The following is a 26,668-nucleotide window of genomic DNA, read 5'->3' as shown; positions in this document are numbered from 1 at the left end:
AGTGCTGGGCCTAAATTTATGACAATGGACTGTTGCAGTGGTGGGTGACGTGAAGCCTGATTCTCTGCTATGACATGCAGACTGATTCTCTGCTGACATGAAGCCAGATTGTCTGTTACGGGACCTCTCTCCTCTGCCTGGGTGCTGGGCCTAAATATATGCCAATGGACTGTTGCAGTGGTGGCTGACGTGAAGCCTCATTCTCTGCTATGACATGCAGACTAATTCTCTGCTGACATGAAGACAGATTCTCTGTTACGGGACCTCTCTCCTCTGCCTGGGTGCCGGGGCCTAAATATCTGAGAATGGACTGTTCCAGTGGTGGGTGACGGGAAGCCAGATTCTCTGCTATGGAACCTCTCTCCAATTGATTTTGGTTAATTTTTATTTATTTAATTTTTATTTTTATTCATTTCCCTATCCACATTTGTTTGCAGGGGATTTACCTACATGTTGCTGCCTTTTGCAGCCCTCTAGCTCTTTCCTGGGCTGTTTTACAGCCTTTTTAGTGCCGAAAAGTTCGGGTCCCCATTGACTTCAATGGGGTTCGGGTTCGGGACGAAGTTCGGATCGGGTTCGGATCCCGAACCCGAACATTTCCGGGATGTTCGGCCGAACTTCTCGAACCCGAACATCCAGGTGTTCGCTCAACTCTACTCAGGAGTATTCGATAAAGAAGGATCAGCAGCTGAGTGATTTTCAGTGCGAACATTATCTTGTTGAGCAAATTTGCTGTAGAACGCTGGCATCTCCACTTCTTCCCAGGCATACTTAGGTTCATCTGGTGCTTCGATAGTGGGAAGCCGTGACAGGGCATCACCATTATCATTGGAGCGGCCTGCCCGGTATTTCACAGTGAAGTCATAGTTGGCAAGGCGGGAGGCCCATCTTTGCTCCAGCGCCCCTAACTAGGCCATATTCAAATGCGCCAGGGGATTGTTGTCCGTGAAGGCGACAAACGGAGTGGCCGCAAGATAGTCTTTGGACTTTTCAGTCACAGCCCACACTAAAGCAAGGAACTCCAGCTTGAAGAAACTATAGTTCTGATCGTTTTTCTCAGCTCCCCTCAGGGATCTGCTGGCATAGGCAATCACCCTCTCTTTGTTGTCTTGCACCTGAGCCAGCACGGCTCCCAGGCCTCTTTTACTGGCATCCGTATAGAGGTGAAACGGCTTCTGATAATCCGGGTAACCCAGGACAGGGGGTTCAGTCAGCTTCTTCTTTAGGAGCTGGAAGGCAATCTCCCGGTCTTCATTCCATTCAACCGGGATAGGAGTCTTTGGACTCTTTTTGGGATGCCCCCTTAGGAGTTCCTGGATCGGATCCGCAATCTGTGCAAAATTCGGGATGAAGCGTCTGTAATATCCTGCAAAGCTCAGGAAACTTATCACCTCCTTCACGGTGGTAGGAGCAGGCCAATTACGGACAGCAGCAAGTTTATCAGGATCAGGCTGGACTCCCTCAGCACAAACAACATGCCCTAGGTATTTTACCGCTGGCTTAAGCAGATGGCACTTGGATGGCTTGATTTTAAGGCCATATTTAATGAGGACTTGAAAGACTTCAGCCAGGTGGTTTAAATGATCCTCATATGTCTTGGAGTAGATAATGACGTCATCCAAGTATAGCATTAAAGTCTCAAAGTTCTTATGGCCTAAACAACGCTCCATCAACCGCTGGAATGTCCCTGGAGCGTTACACATTTCGAACGGCATGTAATTAAACTCGAACAGGCCCATAGGCGTAGTGAAAGCGGTCTTCTCCCGGTCTTCCGGGGCCATGGGTACCTGCCAGTATCCGCTGGTTAAATCCAGAGTGGAGAAGTAGGCTGATGACCCCAGGGCAGTTAAGGACTCTTCGATGCGTGGCAATGGATAAGCATCTTTATGGGTGATTTGATAGATTTTTCTATAATCCACGCAGAACCTAATGCTGCCTTCTTTTTTTCGGACAAGAACTAGGGGCGCAGTCCAGGGACTTTGACTGTCCCGGATAATATTAGAGTCCTTCATTTCCAGTAAATACAAACTGAAAAGAATGGTGTGGTATTAAACAAGCAGGAAGTGCTCAAACCCACATGCAGTTGTGCATATCTATAGGGAAGCAAATCCTGAACTTGTGGCCCGTTGCTAATGACGATCCCCAGCAAAAATGCATACAGTGGAGGATGCCCGCAGCGAACCACAAGTACCACAATAGACATCCTACACAAGATAGCAATTATGTGGATGTGATAATCAATATAGCAATATAACAAAATAATAGCAAAGACAGGTACACTCTGCGGTCTTACTAAACCCTCAAACTGATTTTAAAATTGAGAGATTAGCCAACATGTCCTACGGTGTAGGACATGTCTGAGCCCGAGCACCGCGCCAAGGTTTCTTAAGTAGCTCGGGGACCTAACACTCACCTACCTGGGCCATATGGGCAATACCAGGAGCCAGTGGGCAAATTACAGGAGCATGAGGCCGACTCACAAACAACTCACCAGTTACCTCCAGCATGTAACCATGCTAGCAATGGGAGGAGGGAGGAGTCTTCGAGTCCCACTCAAGACTTGCTGATATGGCCCAGGCCTCACAGGTGCACCTAAATGTAGCCTGTTGATGGAAAACAGGCACATTTAAATTGGAGTTTATACACCTCCAGGCATCTCTATAAATACAAACTGAAAAGAATAGCGTGGTATTAAACAAGCAGGAAGTGCTCAAACCCACATGCAGTTGTGCATATCTATAGGGAAGCAAATCCTGAACTTGTGGCCCGTTGCTAATGACGATCCCCAGCAAAAATGCATACAGTGGAGGATGCCCGCAGCGAACCACAAGTACCACAATAGACATCCTACACAAGATAGCAATTATGTGGATGTGATAATAAATATAGCAATATAACAAAATAATAGCAAAGACAGCTACACTCTGCGGTCTTACTAAACCCTCAAACTGATTTTAAAATTGAGAGATTAGCCAACATGTCCTACGGTGTAGGACATGTCTGAGCCCGAGCACCGCGCCAAGGTTTCTTAAGTAGCTCGGGGACCTAACACTCACCTACCTGGGCCATATGGGCAATACCAGGAGCCAGTGGGCAAATTACAGGAGCATGAGGCCGACTCACAAACAACTCACCAGTTACCTCCAGCATGTAACCATGCTAGCAATGGGAGGAGGGAGGAGTCTTCGAGTCCCACTCAAGACTTGCTGATATGGCCCAGGCCTCACAGGTGCACCTAAATGTAGCCTGTTGATGGAAAACAGGCACATTTAAATTGGAGTTTATACACCTCCAGGCATCTCTATAAATACAAACTGAAAAGAATAGCGTGGTATTAAACAAGCAGGAAGTGCTCAAACCCACATGCAGTTGTGCATATATATAGGGGAGCATATCCTTTACTTGTGGCCCGTTGCTCGGGTTCAGACATGTCCTACACCTTAGGACATGTTGGCTAATCTCTCAATTTTAAAATCAGTTTGAGGGTTTAGTAAGACCGCAGAGTGTACCTGTCTTTGCTATTATTTTGTTATATTGCTATATTGATTATCACATCCACATAATTGTTCATGGAAGTTTTAATTTGTTGTCACAAGTTAGTGGAATATGAGACTTTGTAAGGAAAAAAAAAAATATCGTTTTCCGCTAACTTGTGACAAAAAATAAAAAATTCTAGGAACTCGCCATGCCCCTCACAGAATACCTTGGGGTGTCTTCTTTCCAAAATGGGGTCACTTTTGGGGTAGTTATACTGCCCTGGCATTTTAGGGGCCCTAATGCGTGAGAAGTAGTTTGAAATGAAAATATGTAAAAAATCCCCTGTGAAATCTTAAAGGTGCTTTTTGGAATGTGGGCCCCTTTGCCCACTTAGGCTGCAAAAAAGTGTCACACATGTGGTATCGCCGTACTCAGGAGAAGTTGGGCAATGTGTTTTTGGGTGTCTTTTTACATATACCCATGCTGGGTGAGAGAAATATCTCAGCAAAAACAACTTTCCCCATTTTTTTATACAAAGTTGGCATTTGACCAAGATATTTATCTCACCCAGCATGGGTATATGTAAAATGACACCCCAAAACACATTGCCCTACTTCTCCTGAGTACAGCGATACCACATGTGTGACACTTTTTTGCAGCCTAGATGTGCAAAGGGGCCCACATTCCAAAGAGCACCTTTAGGATTTCCCAAGGGATTTTTTACACATTTTGATTTCAAACATTTTACATATACCCATGCTGGGTGAGATAAATATCTTGGTCAAATGCCAACTTTGTATAAAAAAAATGGGGAAAGTTGTTTTTGCTGAGATATTTCTCTCACCCAGCATGGGTATATGTAAAAAGACACCCAAAAACACATTGCCCAACTTCTCCTGAGTACGGCGATACCACATGTGTGACACTTTTTTGCAGCCTAAGTGGGCAAAGGGGCCCACATTCCAAAAAGCACCTTTAAGATTTCACAGGGGATTTTTTACATATTTTCATTTCAAACTACTTCTCACGCATTAGGGCCCCTAAAATGCCAGGGCAGTATAATTATCCCACAAGTGACCCCATTTTGGAAAGAAGACACCCCAAGGTATTCCGTGAGGGGCATGGCGAGTTCCTAGAATTTTTTACTTTTTGTCACAAGTTAGCAGAAAATTATGTTTTTTTTTTTTTTTTTCTTACAAAGTCTCATATTCCACTAACTTGTGACAAAAAATGAAAACTTCCCGGGTTGGCGGCTATAAATTGAGTGGCATACCGATTTGTTTCTGCCACGACTATGTCCAAGAGCTCCGCAGTCAAGAACAGCTCAAAAAATCCCAGTGCCGAACCGATCTGAGCTGTCTCAACCCGAACTCCAGACTGGGCGGTGAAAGAGGGAACTAATGGTGTGGCTGAAGTTGGGGTTTGCCAGCACCTCAGGGACTCTAGGGGCTCTACGGGCCTGTCTGTGCAGTGGCTGCGACGGGGTAACTATTGCAAATGCCACCGTACCAGCTTCAACTGCCCTTCTGGTGCTTGCCACTTCACCATGTTGTACGGCAGTGCTGGTACTAGGTCCAGGGTGGGCTGCGCTGCTGGTGTATGCCTCACCACGTAATCCGACAGCACCAGCCCCACTCTGCTGCCCTTGAAGCGGATCCTGCGCAACCTGTGGTGTAGCAACACGGGGCCGGGTACGCCTGGTGCTATCAGGGACCTCAACCTCCTCGTCCGAACTATGGGTCAGAGAGCCACTGCTTTCTACAGGTTCATATTCTGACCTGCTGGATTCGTCACATGAGGGTTCCCACTCCTCATCCGACTGGGTCAGAAGCCTGTAGGCCTCTTCAGAAGAATACCCCTTGTTTGACATTTGGACTACTAAATTTAGGGGGTATTCCCTTAGACTACCCAAGAAAAAAAGCAAGCCTGTCTTACAAATGGGAGGCTAGCGAAGTACCGGAGGCCGCTGCGGTTGATAAAAAATATCAAAACTGATTTTTTTTTACGCCGCAGGGCAAACACTGCGTTTTGGGTGGAGGGCGAACTAAGGTGACACTAATACTATTATAGATCTGACTGTGATCAGTTCTGATCACTTACAGATACTATAAAAGTACAAATGCTGATTAGCGATACGCTAATCAGCGAATCAGTGACTGCGGTGCGGTGGGCTGGGCGCTAAACGATTGCTAACTACCTAACCAAGGGGCCTAAACTATCCTAAAACTTATCAGTCAATACCAGTGAAAAAAAAAAGTGACAGTTTACACTGATCACTTTTTTCCCCTTTCACTAGGTGATTGACAGGGACGATCAAGGGGTTAATTGGGGTGATGGGGGGTGATCTGGGGACTCAGTGTGGTGTTTGGTGTACTCACTGTGATGTCTGCTCCTCTGCTGAGACCAACTGACCAAAAAGAATCAGCAGAGGAGCAGATAAGCCATTTAACACTTTATATTTATAAATATAAGTTGTTAAATGGCCTGTGATTCGTTTTGAAAAAAAATCAACAGCCTGCCAGCGATGATCATTGGCTGGCAGGCTGATGATGTAACCCCCCTCTAACTTTTGCCGGCCCGCGATGCGCATGCGCGGGCCGGCTGTGAGCATCATCTCGTGTCTCGCGAGATGACACATATATGCGTGACTCTGCCTCAGATTGCCGCCTCCGGACCGCGATCCTGCGTTAGGCGGTCCGGAGCCGGTTAATATCACGCCATTCTTTACAGTTTGTATTTATAGAGATGCCTGGAGGTGTATAAACTCCAATTTAAATGTGCCTGTTTTCCATCTACAGGCCACATTTAGGTGCACCTGTGAGGCCTGGGCCATATCAGTCAGTCTTGAGTGGGACTCGCAGACTCCTCCCTCCTCCCATTGCTAGCATGGCTACATGCTGGAGGTAACTGGTGAGCTGTTTGTGAGTCGGCCTCATGCTCCTGTAATTTGCCCACTGGCTCCTGGTATTGCCCATATGGCCCAGGTAGGTGAGTGTTAGGTCCCCGAGCTCAGGGGCGGACTGGGCCGGGGGGCAGGGGGGCAATTGCCCCCCGGGCCTCTCTGTCAGCTCATAGTCCCGGCCAGGGGCGTAGTGTGGGGGGGGGCCGTTGCCCCTGGCGCCACACTGCAGGGGGGCGCGGCTGTCCGCTGGGCTGGCACAAGTTAAATCGAGTCTGAAGCTGTGTTTTTTTTTTTTTCACACAGCGTCCGGCTGCAGAGCAGAGTGAGGAGGGGAGAGGGTGCGGGGCATGCACGGCAGTTCCCGATAGGCTCCGCCCACCTTCCAGACGGGAAAGGCAGTGCAGAGCCAGTAGCCGGAGCATGAATGAAGATGCAGAAGTGCAGACTCCAGGCCAGGCAGAGAGTAATTCAAGTGACCCAGAGTGAGTGACAGTCTGAGTCAGTGACTGTCCCTGAGTGCAGAGTCCCACCCTGTGTAATTAGGTGAGAGGAGGGGAGAGGCGGCCATTATATTAATAACAAAGAGGGGGACATTATATTAATAATAAATAGGGGGCCAATACATTAGTATTAATGTAATGTCCCCCTCTTTATTATTAATATAATGTCCCCCTCTTTATTATTAATGTAATGGCCCCCTCTTTATTATTAATGTATTGGCCCCCTCTTTATTATTAATGTAATGACCCCCTCTTTATTATTAATGTAATGACCCCCTCTTTATTATTAATGTAATGACCCCCTCTTTATTATTAATGTATTGGCCCCTCTTTATTATTAATGTACTGGCCCCCTCTTTATTATTAATGTATTGGCCCCCTCTTTATTATTAATATAATGGCCCCCTCTTTATTATTAATATAATGGCCCCCTCTTTATTATTAATGTATTGGCCCCCTCTTTATTATTAATGTAATGGCCCCCACTTTATTATTAATGTAATGACCCCCTCTTTATTATTAATGTAATGGCCCCTCTTTAATATTAATATAATGGCCCCCTCTTTATTATTAATATAATGGCCCCCTCTTTATTATTAATGTAATGACCCCCTCTTTATTATTAATGTATTGGCCCCCTCTTTATTATTAATGTATTGGCCCCCTCTTTATTATTAATGTATTGGCCCCCTCTTTATTATTAATGTATTGGCCCCTCTTTATTATTAATGTATTGGCCCCCTCTTTATTATTAATGTAATGGCCCCCTCTTTATTATTAATGTATTGGCCCCCTCTTTATTATTAATGTACTGGCCCCTCTTTATTATTAATATAATGGCCCCCTCTTTATTATTAATGTATTGGCCCCCTCTTTATTATTAATGTATTGGCCCCCTCTTTATTATTAATGTATTGGCCCCTCTTTATTATTAATGTACTGGCCCCCTCTTTATTATTAATGTATTGGCCCCCTCTTTATTATTAATATAATGGCCCCCTCTTTATTATTAATATAATGGCCCCCTCTTTATTATTAATGTATTGGCCCCCTCTTTATTATTAATGTAATGGCCCCCACTTTATTATTAATGTAATGACCCCCTCTTTATTATTAATGTAATGGCCCCTCTTTAATATTAATATAATGGCCCCCTCTTTATTATTAATATAATGGCCCCCTCTTTATTATTAATGTATTGGCCCCTCTTTATTATTAATATAATGGCCCCCTCTTTATTATTAATGTATTGGCCCCCTCTTTATTATTAATGTATTGGCCCCCTCTTTATTATTAATGTATTGGCCCCTCTTTATTATTAATGTATTGGCCCCCTCTTTATTATTAATGTACTTGGCCCCCTCTTTATTATTAATGTATTGGCCCCCTCTTTATTATTAATGTATTGGCCCCCTCTTTATTATTAATATAATGGCCCCCTCTTTATTATTAATGTACTGGCCCCCTCTTTATTATTAATGTATTGGCCCCCTCTTTATTATTAATGTATTGGCCCCCTCTTTATTATTAATGTATTGGCCCCTCTTTATTATTAATGTATTGGCCCCCTCTTTATTATTAATGTACTGGCCCCCTCTTTATTATAAATGTATTGGCCCCCTCTTTATTATTAATATAATGGCCCCCTCTTTATTATTAATGTATTGGCCCCCTCTTTATTATTAATGTATTGGCCCCCTCTTTATTATTAATGTATTGGCCCCCTCTTTATTATTAATGTATTGGCCCCCTCTTTATTATTAATGTATTGGCCCCTCTTTATTATTAATGTATTGGCCCCCTCTTTATTATTAATGTACTGGCCCCCTCTTTATTATTAATGTATTGGCCCCCTCTTTATTATTAATGTACTGGCCCCCTCTATATTATTAATATAATGGCCCCCTCTTTAATAACAAAGAGGGGGCTACTATATTAATAACAAAGAGGGGGCCATTATATTAATAACAAAGAGGGGGCCAATACATTAATAACAAAGAGGGGGCCATTATATTAATAACAAAAAGCGGGCTATTATATTAATAATAAATAGGGGGCTATTATATTAATAATAAAGAGGGGGCTATTATATTAAAGGGGTTATCCCATCTTAGAGAATGGGGGCATATCGCAAGGATATGCCCCCATTGTCTGATAGGTGCCACCGCTGGGACCCGCACCTACAAGGAGAACGGAGCAGAGAAAGTGGAGGAGGGCGCACTGCGCATGCGTAGCCGCCCTCCGTTCATTTCTATGGAGCTGCCGAAAAAAGCAGAGCGCTGGCTCGGCTATTTCCGTCGGCCCCATAGAAATGAATGGGAGCGTTGGCCGCGCATGTGCGGTGCGCTCCCATTCACTTCAATGGGAGAGGTGGGGAGCTGTGCCTTGTGGTGGTCGGACCCTGGGAAACCCGGGGTCCTCCAGCCACAACTCTCCCCGACTCCGTTCTCGTTGTAGGTGCGGGTCCCAGAGGTGGGACCCGCGCCTATCAGACAATGGGGGCATATCCTTGCAATATGCCCCCATTGTCTAAGATGGGATAACCCCTTTAATAACAAAGAGGGGGCTATTATATTATTAATAAAGAGGGGGCTATTATATTATTAATAAAGAGGGGGCTATTATATTAATAACAAAGAGGGGGCCATTATATTAATACAGAGGGGGCTATTATATTAATAATAAAGAGGGGGCTATTATAATATACAGGAGGAAATAATATTATGAGGAATGGGGGACTATCTGTCTGGCTCTAACACAGTATTGGGGGGCAGCAGGATGAGTTGTTGAGACACCAGGAAGGAGAGGATGAGAGTAAAGTGAGGAACCTAAAAAAATTCTGTGAAACTCTGCAGAGACGAGAAGCGGCTGAAAGAAGGTATCGTGGAGGTCTTATCTCTGAATTATCTCTGTGTTATCTGTGGTGTTACATAGGACTGCTAGTGATCTACTACAGTATCTGTTAAAAGGGGCGTGCCTGTAGGGGGGGGGGCGCAATTTTTTGCTTGCCCCGGGTGCTGGCAACCCACGCTATGCCTCTGGTCCCGGCCGGCTGGGCCGGAATGATATGTGACTGCAGCCTGCGGAGGGAGACGGGGAGCGGGGAGGCATGCGGCCGGCAGCCTATCAGAGAGGCTGCCGGACCGGCGCTGGCGACGCGATGACGTCATCGCGCCACCTGACTGAGCCGCTGCGCGGCCGTAAAGTAAGAACATCGACAGCAGCGCTGGAGGCGGGACGGGAGTATTTCAGTGAAGGTGCTGGAGGTAGGAGGTAAGTATAAGTCTGACTGGCTTTTTTTCCTTCTTCTCATTTCTGTCACTGATAGGGGGGCCTATCTGGCTACTGGCACATTATAGGGGGGGGGGCCCTATCTGGCTACTTGCACATTATAGGGGGGCCCTCTCTGGCTACTGGCACATTATAGTGGGGGGCTTATGGGCTACTGGCACATTATAGGGGGCCCTATATGGCTACTGGCACATTATAGGGGGGTCTCTATATGGCTACTGGCACATTATAGGGGGGCCCTATATGGCTACTGGCACATTATAGGGGGGCCCTATCTGGCTACTGGCACATTATAGGGGGGCTATGGCTACTGGCACATTAGGGGGGGTATGGCTACTGGCACATTAGAGGGGGGGTATGACTACTGGCACATTATGGGGGGCCCTATATGGCTACTGGCACATTATAGGGGGGCTATGGCTACTGGCACATTATGGGGGGGTATGGCTACTGGCACATTATATAGGGAGGCTATGGGTACTGGCACATTATAGGGGGGCCTATGGCTACTAGCACATTATATGGGGGGCTATGGGTACTGGCACATTATATGGGGGGGCTATGGCTACTGGCACATTATAGGGGGGCCTATGGCTACTGGCATATTATAGGGGGGCCTATGGCTACTGGCACATTATAGGGGGGCCTATGGCTACTGGCAGATTATAGGGGCAGCCTATTGGCTACTGGTAGATTATAGGGGGGCCTATTGGCTACTGGGACATTATAGGGGGCACTATGGGGACATTAGCTCAACTGGGGACATTACAAGGGTGTATTTTTGGCACTGTCTATTATAAGGAGAATTATTACTACTAGGGGGGGACATTATGGTGGGCTTTATTACTCCCCCATGGTATGAGCCCCTAGTAGGAGCACCAGCCTCTCCCTGCTCTGCTATCCCTCTACCCTTCTCCAAATCCTTATTATGATATTTTTCTCATTAGGATAAAACACATCAGCTCCGCCGAGCACCCGGCCAAAATGTGTGGAAGTGTTCGAGATCCCCAAGGGTCAAGCCAAGTAATTGTAAGTTTTCATATGAAATATGTTTATGTTATACACATAAAGCATATACCGTGCCCCACAATATACAGTTTCTTCTGCAAAAGTCATCAGGTGTCATTGGGGGGGGGGGGGGGGGAGAGACAGAGCAGCGCCCAGCGGGGAGGAGAGAATACACGGATGCAACACTGTATAAGCCAGAAAATGACACTTTCGGCATTATACCAAAAATGCCATTTTCGGCTGATATGTTTCGGCGGCTGATATATCGGAGCATGCCTAGTTTATTTTGTTTTCCTGTGTTGTAATTTACATGGCTGACGAAAGTGTCAAGGGGGGAAAGTCAGGAGGAGGCAGGGGAAATGGGTAAGCAGGAGGGGGGCTCAGTGGGCCTCTGCGTGTTACTTGCCCCCTGGGCCAAAAGTTGCCAGTCAGCCCCTGCCCGAGCTACTTGAGAAACCTTGTCGCGGTGCTCGGGCTCAGACATGTCCTACACCGTAGGACATGTTGGCTAATCTCTCAATTTTAAAATCAGTTTGAGGGTTTAGTAAGACCGCAGAGTGCACCTGTCTTTGCTATTATTTAGTTATATTCCTTCATTTCCTGTATCATCTCTTTTAAGGACTGATAGATAGTAGGTGGTATGGGTCTGTATCTCTCCTTGATAGGAGGATGAGAGCCAGTGGGTATGGTGTGTTTGATTACACTGACCTCTCCGTAGTCCGTGGAGTGCTTGCTAAAGGCCTTGTGGTGTTCTTTAACCAGATTCAGTTCTCCCTCTATTTGCTCCTTCGAGGTGGATTCATTCCCCACATGAAGTTCCTCCCACCAGGATACTGAAGAGGCGCTGGACGTTGCTGCTCTGTGCGGTCTGGAACGTCTCCCTGGCAGGCAGACGGATAACATCCTGGAAGGACACCTGAAAAAGCTGAGCAACGGGGCAGTGCTTAGAAAGAGTAACAGGGTGATTACTGAAACTAATCAAACGGACAGGCACTTTACCTTGAGATACGATCACCAGACTCTTGGCTGTTCGCATGAAGGGATGATTCTCAATTCGGTTAGGTTCCACTAGGGCTTGATAGTCCTGGTCCTGGATCCCTAGTACAGCACGGCACCACAGGATGATCTGGGAATTCGGAGGCAAGATTACCGGCCGGTTATCCCGGATTCGGGCAGTACAAATTTGCTGAGCACACAGCACACTGATAGTCTTTTGAATGACTCTCTTAGAAGCTGGCGAAGCTGAAGGTATGGATTGGTTCAATGCCTCAAGCACCTCGGAGTAACAATTTTTAAAGACATTAGTCCCTAAGATCACGGGGTGTCCCCCTTTATCTCCGGCTTGCACCACAATCACACCTTGTTGTGGTAAGGTGGCTTCTCCCACCTGAAGGGTAGGTTCCCAGTACCCATGGACTTTCACCGGCATGCCATTGCTAGCAATGATATCTAGCCAGGATTCTGGCGGCTGGGTGAGGAGACTTGAATGCCAGAATTTGTCAAAGGGGGGTCGTTGGATGGTGGTGACCTGAGACCCAGTATCCAGCAGGGCTTTTAAAGGGTATTCCGTTGATGCATATGTTAATTTTTGGACGAGATCCTACGTATCTGGGCATCCAGCTTGGATCCTTTGGACCTACTGTTCTACCTCCTGAGGTGCGGTCCTCGGCCTCGGGGGTGGCCCGTTTAACTGACAACACATTGATTCAGTATGTCCATATTTTTTACAATACTGGCAGACAGGCTGCTTGCAATTCTTAGACCGGTAACTCGGCCGTCCATCAGGTTCTTTTGGGTATACCTCGTTATATGCAGGCGGGAGCCTTTGAGGAAGGGGACTTTCATCTTCCAGTAACAATGGTCTCTCCCATTTCTCTATTTTCCTGCACACCTTCTCCCGGCTCTTAGTGAGATGGTTTACTTGCTCCATTAATGCCGCCACCACATCTGTTACTGGAGCCTGAGTGGCTCCAGACGGCCTCACATTAACAGTTTTTGACAGGCAGGTCTGAGGTTCAAGGGAGGCCGCTTGCCCCGTGGGCGGGTTTTGGCCTAAGATATTGATGGCCAGTCCAAAAACGCGCAATTGGGGTGTTGGGTCGACAGCATCCTCAGCTGGCCCTTCAAATGCTCAGTGTTTACACCAGCAAGAAACTGCACTTTTAGAGTCCGGTCCTGGTCCTCAGCCTCCCGGGGGTCCACTTGGACCACAGCCCTCAGGGTCTCTTGCAGGGATAAAGCAAAATCACGGAGTGACTCACCAGGCTGTTGCTTCCTGCTGAAAAATCAGCATCTTAACTTCAGACACCGTTCTGGCCTCAAACGTGGTGCCGAGGCGATCAAAGATCTGTTCCAGGCTATTCTTTTCAGAGCTGGGCCATGACATGACTTCCCTGCGGGCGGCCCCTTCTAGCTGTGCTAAGAGAATCTCCATTTGTTGCTCAGTGGAGATAGGGTAGAGCCGGAACAAGGCCAGGATCTGGTCTCTAAAGTCTTTTAATTTGTGGGCTTCCCCGGAATATCACGGGAACCAGGGGGCCCCGAAATAATATGGCATGGTCAGTGGCATCAGGCTATAGGCAGACACACGCTGGCCTTCGCTTGCTTAAGCATTGCTAAGGGCGCCTACGGAGTGGGTATGGCCCATTGAGGAGCGACGGAGCAGGCCGGGTCTAAGTTGGACGTACTCCCCCCCGGGTTAAGTCTCTTGTTACTAGTGAGGGACCTTCCCCAGTCTCTTTACAAGGATCGGAACCTCCCCGATGCTGGTATATAAAGGGGCCGGTGAATACGAAAGTTTTTACTTACTCCGGCGATGCTCAGTCCAAATCACGCGAGGTACGTGGTTACGTTGTGTGGAGGTCCCACGCGCAGCGTCAGAAGATAGGCGCGACCTCTTGGAGCTCCGAGATTCAAGGTAGGCAGTATCTTCTTTACAGACAGGGCGGTGTCTTTCTTTTGCAGACTGGGCGGTACCTTCTCTTCTTCTTTTTTGCGCTAAACAGACACAACGAGGCGCACCAATAATCCAGTCCACTTAGGCGGCTATCTTTGAGTATAAGGCTATCAATTCACTGACAGCAAGCGGTGACTTAAATAAGCGGCAAACAGTCCACAAAATACAGTTTTCACACCGTGATTTTTACAGTTCTTTGGCCCAGCAATTTCCCAATAAACGGATTGGGCTTTTTCCACTTTATGGGCAATAACGGCACACAGTTTAAATTCCACAATGGCGCAGGAATAATCGTATCCTGTTCGTGACGCCAAAATATGCAGTACGCTACCCTGCAGGGTATTGCGATGGTGAGGTCACGGGTACTTAGGCAAACGAGGGTTGCTCTGGGTTACTCACAGTTTTCTTGAAAGACCCTGGGCAGGCGTACAGCAGTGATGGAGAGGCTGGCACAGGGGTCCTCTGGGGCACTCTCTGTGTATAGGGATTAGGCCTGATGGTAGGTGAGGTGCCCTGGATGTTGCAGGTTTGTTTAATGTGCCGGTGGCAAGATCCCTTTAAGATTTGTGACGCCAGTGCCGGTAACGGTGGCACACAGATTTATGATAGGAATAATTGAGGAACACGATGTTGTGGTGAACCAAAACTTCCTTTTGCTAGAAACAGTCAACTATTTACAGTCGGGGTTCAGTTCCACATGCAAACAGATTGTTACAGGCATGCTTTCACAAATGGCAGGACAATGTTCTTGCAAAATACTCAGAGGGTTAAAACACTTACAGACCAGGCTGCACTTTTCCTCAGAATCCTGTCTGTCTTTATCCCAAGGCCCGTATGCCCTACTCATGACTTTATCCTTGGTTAGGGAAACTTCCTCAGGTATATATATATCCTTGCATTAAGTAGATCCTTCTGCCATTCAGCTCTCTGGTTCAGCTGGAAACACTTCTGCTATGCTCTGCACTGTACTTTGTGGAAACTGCAGGTTTCTCAGGAGGTAACTCTTCCCCTGGTAACACACTTCTGAGCTACTTTTGCTCAGGAACCTCAGGCAGGCTAGACTGGACTCACTAGCCTCCTGGACTACACTGCCCCTTTCCTGTCTGGGCCTAACTATATATATTAGGGGTTCCCTGCTGTCTAGGAGGAGGAACTACACCCTAACAGGCCTGATACACAGATAACAGAGAAAATACACATAAAACATCATATATAATACAATGGCCATATTCCACAGGAGGTGGAGAGTAACGTGGCCAATTAACCCTTGTGTAGTGCCCACATTTACCTAGTGGGACACTACATATGTAGAGGGTGTATCTCACACGGTCTTAACCAGTGTAGGTTTGAAGTAAATATTTATTTGCACAAAATGGCTGTATTTCAAATCCCTGAATAAAACCCCTGTATGTAGAGGGAATATCTGACAGGGCCTGAACCAGTGTAGGCCTGAAGTAAATATATATTTGCACAAAATGGCTGTATTTCAAATAGCTGTATTTCAAATGCCTGAATCAAACACCTGTATCTAGAGGGAGTATCTCAAAAGGCCTGAATCAGTGTAGGCCTGAAGTACATATTTAATTGCACAAAATGGCTGTATTTTAAATGGCTGTATTTCAAATCCCTGAATCAAACCCCTGTACGTAGAGAAGGTATCTCACAGGGCCCAAACGAGTGTTTGTTTAACAACTGAATTCGACAGCAGTATATAAGCCTGTAATTTCACACATGCTGATGCTGCAAGGCCTGAAAATAGTGTTTTTTGTCAAAAAAGTATGTTTTTCAAACCCCAGAAAATGATGGCTGTATTTCTAGCTTAAATTGCACACTGACTAATGCAGATGTTGTAGATTGCCAAAAATGTTTTTTTTTTTTTTTTGGTAACAGAATATGAAAGCTGTATATATTAAACTTGAATTTAACACTTGCAGATCTGGAAAATACCGTTTTTTGAAAACACTGACTAATCCATATGTTGTAGATTGCCCAAAAAAATTGTTATAAGCAATGTCCCAAAAGCTCAGATGCAGTGCTGGTGCACTGAGCATGCATAAAATGGCCGCCACTGCCGCCCACCTAACTAACAGAATTATAAAAGTTAGGTTTTTTTGGTCAACGAGCTCAGGGCAGGGTAAAACGATTGTGTCCTGCACCCACACAACTATTTGTCTGTAGATTGTGGAGTTAGATTCTCTCCTATTCTCTCCCTGAAATCACCAGTCCAGCAGCATCCTCTCCCTACACTAGTAACAGCAGAGTGACGTGCAGCGCTACGTGACTCCAGCTTATATAGAGGCTGGGTCACATGCTGCTCTGGCCAATCACATCCATGCCATTAGCAGCATGGCTGTGATGGCCTCTTGGGGCAAGTAGCATGACGCTTGTTGATTGGCTGCTGTGCAGCCTTTCAAAAAGCACCAAGAAAGCGCCGAACACCGAACCCAAACTTTTACGGAAATGTTCGGGTTTGGGTCCGGGGTACAAAAATCCTAAAGTTTGGTACGAACCCGAACTTTACAATCAGAAATTTTTGGGTACTTTCACACTAGTGTTTTTCTTTTCCGGCATATAGTTCAGTCACAGGGGCTCTATACCGGAAAAGAACTGATCAGGCATATCCCCATGCATTCTGAATGGAGACCAATCTGTTCAGGATGCATCAGGATGTCTTCAGTTCAGTCATTTTGACTGCTCAGGCAAAATATAAAACCGTAGCATGATACGGTTTTATCTCCGGCGAAAAAAACTGAAGACTTGCCTGAATGCCGGATCCGGCATTTTTCCCCATAGGAATGTATTAGTGCTGGTTCCGGCATTCAAAATACCGTAATGCCGGACTCGTGCTTCCGGTCTGTGAAAAAAGATACAAGACGGATTTGTCTGTCCGCATGACAAGCGGAGAGACGGATCCGTTCTTGCAATGCACTTGTGAGACGGATCCTCATCCAGATGCGTCTCACAAATGCTTTCAGTCACATGCAGTTCGGCAGAACTGCCCACCGGATCACACTGCCACAAGTGTGAAAGTAGCCTTAATTTCCAAGATATTGACTGGGGTCATGGTTTTGTTTATCCACAAAGGGAAGACAATTTCTCAGCTTGTTGCAGGATGACGATATGGGATAATTTGTTAAAGATCCCACTAGGGGCAATGCTCTGTTGGATCTTGATATTTCTAACAAATTGCTTGTGGTGCAGTTGCTGCCATACAACTTAGTGGATTCCGCTGACTTTATGGAACTGATGGCATGCACTTAGCAACAATGAAAGATACGGTACATATCTAGCCATCATTAATTCTTTAAAAAAGCCATCCTTGAATTGTACTTTCACGTGGTGAAGAACGTTGGCCACTCCTTGGAATTCTCACTGTGCGGTGTGCCAACTTTGACACCTGGAGCATCTGTTGCAGGGACGGACAGTTTATGTCTTTCATGGCTCACTGGGTCAATGTTTTCCACAGTATCGGTGACCCAGGTGCTGTGCCAGGATAATGCAAATCAGCACTGTTAAATATGGATACATTCCTCAGGATCAACTTAGACTGTGCCCTTTCTCTGGAACACTCCGGGAACCCATGGGCATCTGGGCAGCCATTTTGGCGCAGCGGACAAAAATGGCCCAGGTTGCTCTCTCTCTCTTTTGTTTTGCCCAGTCTCCACTCAGAGAAGGTTTTTCACCTCAGCAGATGGTGTTGTATGGATCTCTGAGGATTTTCACACACTTGCGGCTGAGGCCAATGAATAGATTGCCTTTGCTAATGCGGCTGCTTATAACTGTCCCAATCATGTCACTACTGCTGTCTGTCTGCCATCGAGTTCCTTGTATGAGTGCTGCTGCTGCAGCTCCTGCTTCCCTTACTGTTACTACCATTACCCCTACAAAGCCCAACATCTACGGCTTTGCTACTACTACTGCTGCCGGGACTGTTTCTGACACTATTACCCCTACATAGCTTACCACGTCCACATCCAAGTTGTACTGCTACTGCTCCTCCCCAAAAAATGTGACTACTGTTTCTTCTGAAATTAACATGTGTGTGTGTAGAAACAGGTGCAGGCATATGCTCTCATTAAAGCATAATTTGGGGACTTTTGTTTAGAAGGCGATATTGCTTATTCCGACATTACTATGTGTGTACATACAAGGACATACATCTGCCCAGGTTAAGGCATGATTTTTGGACACTTATTCAGAACAAGGCACTTTTTCTTCTGACACTACCATATGTGTGTATAAACACAAGCCAGCATCTGTCTTCATTAAGGCTTCAATTAGAAATCTTGCTCAGAATAAGCCGCAGTTTTTTGTTTTGTTTTTTTCCCCATAAGGGCCAAGACCACAAAGGGATATATTCCTATTTTCATGCCAATTTGAACACTTCAGACCGTATTGATTTGGATCTAAGTCTAATTTTTAGACCCAAAATGAATTTTCAAGAAAGTCAGTCCAAATACTTTTCTCATGTTTTGTGTATCACTTTATACATTTTTACCTTTTGACACTTTGTATGATTTACTTTTCCTTGCCCTCATTTTGTTAACACTTCCTCAGGAGATTTCTAAAGCAAATGTATGCCAATAGATCACAGAAAGGTCACATCTGCACCATTATCATATCAATTACAGTATATTTCTCTGAAAAACTTACAGGCAGTAGGTCCCAAGTGAGAAAAACGTCTTCAGAGAAACCTTAATTACTGCACCTACGGCAGGAGTATTACCACCAATTACCAATACTTTGCCTTTATATAAACTAGTATCTGGAATGCATTGGGCTCAATGTGTTGTGTATTACAGATATCTCCCTGATCCTCCAGTTAGGAAGACTTTAAGATACGGTACTTCTTCTTTGTGAGTATAATATGCACACTACATTATTTACCCTCATCTATACTCATCACCGTTTCATAATATAGATGAATTATATATTAGTCACCAATGTTCATACATGCTGGACATCATTACATCTCACTTATACAGTAGGGCCTCACAATTCCTTAAGGAAGGTCACCAATATTGTTGATTCTTGCCTTTGTATCCATGATTACAAAGAAGTATGTAGCCATACAGTACTTACAAGCATATGTAGTTTTACTAAGCTCAGAAGAGGATGAAAGATCTTACAACCAGATCAACGTTGGAACATTTATCATGCACCAATATCTGTAACCACAAAATCCATTTCTATTGTCTGGGTCCAATCAATGGCTTCAGCAGTGATGTACTCAGGCATGACGCATGACTGCTGCCAATAGCTGAGGCCAGTCAGGCTGGCAGTGGTGAGGTGCCTATTAAAAGCATGTCAAACTCCTAGTCCAGCAGGGACCTAAAACAGAGGACAAGGGAACTTGTAGCTGGACCTGGAGCATGTGTGACTGATATTGTTCATGAGTTTTGCACCCTGCCTGGCTATCTGAGTAGAGGTTCTTGGTCTCAGAGAACTTCATTAATATAATGATACATTATAATAGCAGAGGAAGTAGACTATTGATAAAAGCTGGGTGTATTTCATTCAACCCCTTAAGGACCTCAGCCGTATATATATATATATATATATATATATGTACGGCGAAAGTCCAGTCCCCAAACATGGCGCCCACTCGCACGTGCAGCGGACGCCAATGCCGCCAGGTTTCTGCTATTTTGAATATTAGAGACCCACAGCACATGTAGGCGATCAGCCATAATACATTTTTGTTGTGGTCGTACTTGCACAATATAGGAAAAAGCACGAGCCTACGTGTGCTACCATGGTCCCGGCCACCAGAGAGGCTGATGCTTTTTCCTATAGTATGCAAGCACGACGACCACCGCTAATGGATTGCAGGGTGGTCTGTAACCATGGAAACGAGAAGTGTATAATGTGATGGAAAAATGAATCGAGCCAGCAAAGGAAGCAGTATGGATAGTCACGAAACATTAGTACGTGCCTTGTATTAACTTCATCTACATGGTAAATGCCACTTACTGAAGTGACTCAACCCCTTTTAGAATGTACAAAGTGAATGAAGAAAATAGTAATCTAAATCCAACCAACATTTGGTGTCCTTTTATCTTCAAACCAGCATCAATTCTTCTACTGTAGGTACTTGTACACCACAGCAGTGAGGTGGTTCCAAACATCTCGGAGAACTAACTAACCTTCCACTTTTGCGATTGTCGGCTGGCTAAAATCATTCTGTCTCTTCATGTAATCCCAGGCAGAGCTCTGTGCGCCATATCATCACTTCCAGGACTCTTTGTCCTTCTTTTAATGACACTGGCTATATGTTTGGGGTTTTCCTACTGCAGCATACATTTGGAGCCGATCAGACTTCTTCCTAACGGTACTGCATTACGGATAAGTATCTGTCTGTCACCATTAATCCTGACCAAACCCCCAACTTCATTAGCTAAAAAGCAGCCCCAAACTTGCAAGGAACCTCCACCAACCTCCTTGTCCAGATCCTTCAAAAACTATGTGCAAGTGTACCTAGAAGAACTGATGCTGGTTTGAAGATAAAGGGCGGTCACACTAAATGTTGATTAGATTTATATTTCTTTTTCTTTATTCATTTATTCATTTAGTATTTTGTTAATTATTAAAATTAACTGTTAACACTTCTTTACAGCATTTTTTTCCGCACCTATCTAAAAAGTTTTGCACATTAATGTATATTATCTAAGTCACCAACTTTACCTCAAGAAAACACTGTGTTAGGGAAAGATGATGTAACCTATTACTATCAGTGACATGTACTTTCCATGTTTTCAGCTCTTCCAATGGCTAACGACCGTTATGCGGCTTATGTGTATAGAACACAGTTGGAGATCCTTTTGTTGAAATTCATGTCCTATCGTCTGTTCCTTGGGTCAGATGTGCAGCTTACCTCCTTTGTCAGAAATGAGGGGTTAAGAAAACCTGGAGATATTATGATAGGAGTTTTAATGTCTATTAATGCCGACAAGATCTTCCAAAAACTTGAATTCAATGTGAAACCACCCAGGGTCACCTGCAGCTTGTAAGTAAGCCCAATGCTAAGCTGAAGCTACTGATATAGAGTTGTTGTGTTTTCTTTTTAATACATTTCAGCAGCCTACATATTAAGGTCAATAAATAGAATAAGTATTGTCTATCTCGTCTTAAGATGATATCATTATGAAGTGCTTGCTCGACTACTGGGGCTCTGAAGTCTTGGCTTTATTCTGTTAATTACATGTGATTACACTTTTCACTAGTGATGAGCGGCAGGGGTCATATTCGAATTTGCGATATTTCACAAATATTTTGTAGAATATTCGTAGAATATTCACAAATTTGAATATTCGTTTTATTCTACAATTTTTTTTACTCGAAAAATTGGCAAGGTAATGATTGTGTAATATGCGAATTTTCGTAATACGAATTTTTTATTGCGAATTTTTCAACTTACAACTATTAGACAACGAAAATTATAGCACTATTAGCTAAATTTCTCTATACTAGTTTTTTTTTATATTTGCTATATTGCTATAACTTCATTTTTTCGAATATTCGTAATATTCTAAAACAAGAATATATAGCAATATAGCGAATATTCGAAAAAAAACTAATATAGAGCTATTTAGCTAATATAGTGCTATAATCTTCTTTGTCTAATAGTTGTAATTTTTTTCTCATCTAAAGTTCAGATTGGAAAAACTATAAAAGAAGATTATAGCACTATATTAGCTAAATTGCTCTATACTCGTTTTTTTTTAATATTTGCTATATTGCTATAACTTAGTTTTTTCAAATATTTGTAATATTCTAAAACAAGAATATATAGCAATATAACGAATATTCGAAAAAAACAAATATAGAGCTATTTAGCTAATATAGTGCTATAATCTTTTTTTATGGTTGTCATTTTTTTCCAATCTAAACTTCAGAGAAGAAAAAAATTACAACTATTAGACAAAGAAGATTATAGCACTATATAAGCTAAATTTCTCTCTTTTTTTTTTTATTCGAATATTCGCTATATATTGCTATATATTCTTGTTTTAGAATATTACGAATATTCGAAAAAACAAAGTTATTGCAATATAGCGAATATTTGAGAAAAAAATCGAATATAGAGCAATTTAGCTTATATAGTGCTATAATCTTCTTTGTCTAATAGTTGTAAGTTAAATAATACGCAATAAAAATTTGTATTACGAAAATTCGCATTACGAAAATTCGCAAACAGTACTACTCCTCAAGTCAAATTTACTGCAGCCTTCTCATTGGCCCACAAGCTAGAAGCAGGGAGGGATCATGTGTACTGATTTAAAAAAAAATAGAATATTCGAAATTACAAATATATATCACTATATTCGAAATATTCGCCAATTTTCGAAGTAACTATATTCGTAATAAAAATTCAAAATTCGAATATTCGTAATCAACACTAGTGATTACACTTCTCACATGGCTTTCATAATCAGGTCCTCATCACCTCAACTTTTATGATTGAGATGATAAACCAATAAGATATTAGGACAAATTGATGGAATATTGGCATGGTCTATCCCATGGCAGATCAATGGATGAACGTAAAAATATTGCTTATAGAAAAAACAAGCTACGGTGTGATGATCTATGGTTGTCCTGTGATCGTCTTATTCTATAGATGTCTAGTACTACACTTTTATGGTTAACCCGTATTGAGGTTGCAGTTACGAGATGAGTGAACTTACTGCAATTTGCTTCATCTCAGATTTGCAGAATTTTTAATAAGATTTTGATTAGTATCTACATGAATTTTACATGACTCAAATTTGCTCGAAAATAGTTTATGACACCCTCTAGTCTCCTAGGACTTTTTTAAATGAAAATATGTTATCTCTTTTTGTAAATTTTTTAAACATTTTTGCTCTTCCATCTCCTAAGTCCTTACACATTAACAGCAATAGCAAATAATGTCGGAGTGACATGAATTCATAGTTGATGTTGTTAACAAATAACATGTTTTAAAACACACCGCACCATTGCATGTATTATGCTTTTTCATATTAGAAAGCTTCAAAAATGGTACCTTATCAGAGGTGGATGATGTTTAAGCACACACAGTGCTATGGGAAAAAGATGGTGACTTGTTAGGACTAAGCGTCTAAAGATGATCCCTAAACAGGGCAGAGCCTTGCTCTTGTTTACACATGTTAATGTCAGAAGAGTGGCATAGTAATTAAAAGCATTTAAAAATTATGCCTCAATGAGGGGAAGAATGCCCGCCTGAATTTGTATACACACATGTATTAATTGCCAGAAGAAAGAGTGGCTTGTTCTGAACAGGCCTGAAAAAACTCTCCCTTTTATTGGGTGCAGCAACAGTAAAGTGTGGATGTGGAAAGGGTACAGCATTAGAGCTCATGCACACGAACGTGTGCCGGCCGTGCCCGTATTGCAGACAGCAAACAGCGGGTCCACAATATTTTTGCAACGCATCATGGATGCGGAACCATTCACTTGAATGGGTCCGCAATCTGGAAGGTCCGGTGGGGAACGGAGGCACGGAACCCCACAGAAGCACTATGGAGTGCTTCCGTGGGGTTTCTCTCCTTGTCTTTGCACCTCAAAAGAAAAGAACATGTCCTATTTATTTGCAGAGCGGACGGATCACTGACCCATTCAAGTTGAATGGGTCTGGATCCGTCTGCGGAATCCGCATGGATGTTTCCTGTGCAAATTGCGGTCCCAATGCACTGAACGGCCGACCAATGGCCATGTGCATGAGTCCTTAGTTGCATATGGCCGTTATATTACTAGCAGTAGAAGTAGCACAGCATGGAACAGACAGTAGATGTGTGTGTGGCTGTTTACGGTTCTTGATGATAGTAGTAGTACTGTGTAGCAGTAAAGCCAGTGGCAGTAGAGGTAATGATAGTGGCAGTAGAGGTAATGAGTGTGGCAGTAGAGGTAATAATAGTGGCAGTAGAGGTAATGATAGTGGCAGTAGAGGAAGTGATAGTGGCAGTAGAAGTAATGATAGTGGCAGTAGAGGTAATGATAGTGGCAGTAGAGGTAGTGATAGTGGCAGTAGAGGAAGTGATAGTGGAAGTAGAGGTAGTGATAGTGGCAGTAGAGGTAATGATAGTGGCAGTAGAGGTAATGATAGTGGCAGTAGAGGTAATGATAGTGGAAGTAGAGGTAATAATAGTGGCAGTAGAGGTAATGATAGTGGCAGTAGGGTAATAATAGTGGCAGTAGAGGTAGTGATAGTGGCAGTAGAGGTAGTGATAGTGGCAGTAGAGGTAATGATTGTGGCAGTAGAGGTAATGATAGTGGCAGTAGAGGTAATAAGTGTGGCAGTAGAGGTAATAATAGTGGCAGTAGAGGTAATGATAGTGGCAGTAGAGGTAATGATTGTGGCAGTAGAGGTAATGATTGTGGCAGTAGAGGTAATGATAGTGGCAGTAGGGGGTTACCAGCAGGGAGTAGCAGTTGTGGTGGTGACAGCAGCAACCATACAGTGCAGAACAAGATAGTAGGCAGGCTAACAGCAGAATCTACCATACGGTAGCCAGGTAAAACATCATAGTAACTAGACAGACAGTGAAATTGGCATGATGGTGGCAGCAGCCATACAGTACAGAACATTATGGTAGGCAGGCATACAATGGCAGTGGCATGATGAGCCATACGGTACAGAACGTGATTGCAGGCAGGCAGATAAAGGATGTGACATTATTGCAGCAGCAGTAGAAATATGGTACAGAGCATGATGGTAGACAGGCAAGCAGTGGAAATGGCATGATGGGGAAACATCAATAAGTGCAGATCTACTCTTTGCCCTCAGCTGGAGGAGTGTGAACATCCTCACAGATCCATGCCTTGTTTTTGTACACTAGGGGAGGACAATTTGTTCCGATTTTGTGTCACAATGATCCCTGTCTTGCTCAAAACCCTCTCTAAGATGACAGTGGAGGTAGGTTGCCAGAAGCTGAGCTGACAGCAGCCTGAGAGCAAATACGCCTGAGAGTGACCAGGTGTCTCTCTCCCTCTCCCTGATTACATCCCATAATATGTTGTCACTGATAAAACATCATCAAGTCCATTAAAAAGTCCCATACCATGAGTACAATACCGCAGGATCAGTCTATGTGTTTCAAACATAGTGGTTCTTAATTATGACTTAATAAAGGTCATGATTAAAAGGGGTTCTGGAGTTTTTTTTAAACAGATGATCAATCCTCTGGATATATCATCAGCATCTGATCGGCGGGGGTCCGACACCTGGGACTCCTGCCGATCAGCTGTTTGAGAAGGCAGCGGCGCTGGAAGTAGTGCCGCGTCCTTTTCGCTGTTTACCACAGACCCAGTGACATCACGACTAGTATCACTGGCCTGGGCGGGGCTAAGCTCCATTCCAGGCCATTGACAATAGTCATGACATCACTGGGCCAGCGGTAAACAGTGAGAAGGCCGCGGCACTACTGCTTTCTCAAACAGCTGATCGTCAGGGGTCCCGGGTGTCGGACCCCCGCCAATCAGATGCTGATGATCTATCCAGAGGATAGATCATCAGTTTTAAAAAAACTGCAGAACCACTTTAAAAACTATCAAGTTAGAAACACATAGTCCGATCCTGCGGTACTGTACTTATGGTATGTACTTATGGTATGTTGTAATGGACTAATCAAATATAATGCTTTAACAGAGACAACATGTACTGGACATTACATTTCTTCCATTTTGCACTCCCTGAGCAGGGTGTTTTTGCATATTTTTCCACCCATCCTTTAATATATTCCAAATTCCCTAAATATCGTTTCTATTATCTCCCTATAATCTTCTTATACTGTCTCCATCACCTATTATTTCCTATTATCATCCTATACTGTCCCTAGCTCAGTATATCATTCTGCAGAGGCAGAGCCACAACACAGCTTCCTGACAGGTCACAAGTACAAAGCAGAATGACGCTCTTCTCGTCCTGCACAGGCAAATCCCTACTTATTGCCCCACTAATGCAGGGGGCTGGCTGATCTAGGCTACATGTCAGCTTCTCAGTTAATCAGGGAAGACCTCCCCTTCACTTCCCCCCCAGTGTCATGTGACCATCCTTTTTATGCGATTAGTCCAAAACCAATCATAGAAGATTCGGTCTTGTATGTCGGACTCATTTTCGTGAAATTTGTAATGAATCTAGTTTATTGAAAATGTAGTCACTTACCCTTAAGGGAAATCCTTTGCCAATCTGCTGGGGTCCAATTCCAATACTGCCGAAAAAATGAAACTTTTTTATGCTAATGCACCATCCAAGCCCCCTAGTTCCTCTTGGCGGTGAGCTGCTCCACTGTAGCATGTCAGTCCACCCTCACACATCTTCATAGTCGATGTTCACCTTTCACATCAATGGCGTTGTGCTCTGCAGTTTCCATGTTGCTTAGTCACAATGGTGCCATTTGTCCACTTACCATACACTTTCACCACGGTAGCGCGAGAACAGTTCACAAACTGCGCAGTTTCCGATATACTGCCCAACAGCCAATAATCATTCTTTTTTGCAACTCTGATAAATCGCCCCTTTTACCTATGACAGCA

The 26,668-nt window shown here is 44.1% G+C and overlaps 1 protein-coding gene across 1 annotated transcript in view; it reads left to right on the top strand.

Moving 5' to 3' along the window:
• The first annotated feature begins 10,039 nt into the window (after window positions 1-10,039).
• LOC122925506 (extracellular calcium-sensing receptor-like) overlaps window positions 10,040-26,668 on the top strand; it is a 43,712-nt gene continuing 27,083 nt past the window's right edge. The window contains exons 1-2 of the mRNA XM_044276860.1: window positions 10,040-10,145; window positions 20,894-21,140. Of these exons, the coding sequence (XP_044132795.1) occupies window positions 10,040-10,145; window positions 20,894-21,140 (353 nt within the window). The remainder of the gene's footprint in view (window positions 10,146-20,893; window positions 21,141-26,668) is intronic.

The sequence above is a fragment of the Bufo gargarizans genome, chromosome 2 (assembly GCF_014858855.1).
Source record: "Bufo gargarizans isolate SCDJY-AF-19 chromosome 2, ASM1485885v1, whole genome shotgun sequence".
In the NCBI taxonomy this organism is placed as follows: domain Eukaryota; kingdom Metazoa; phylum Chordata; class Amphibia; order Anura; family Bufonidae; genus Bufo; species Bufo gargarizans.
This window is presented reverse-complemented; position numbering and strand designations above follow the sequence as displayed.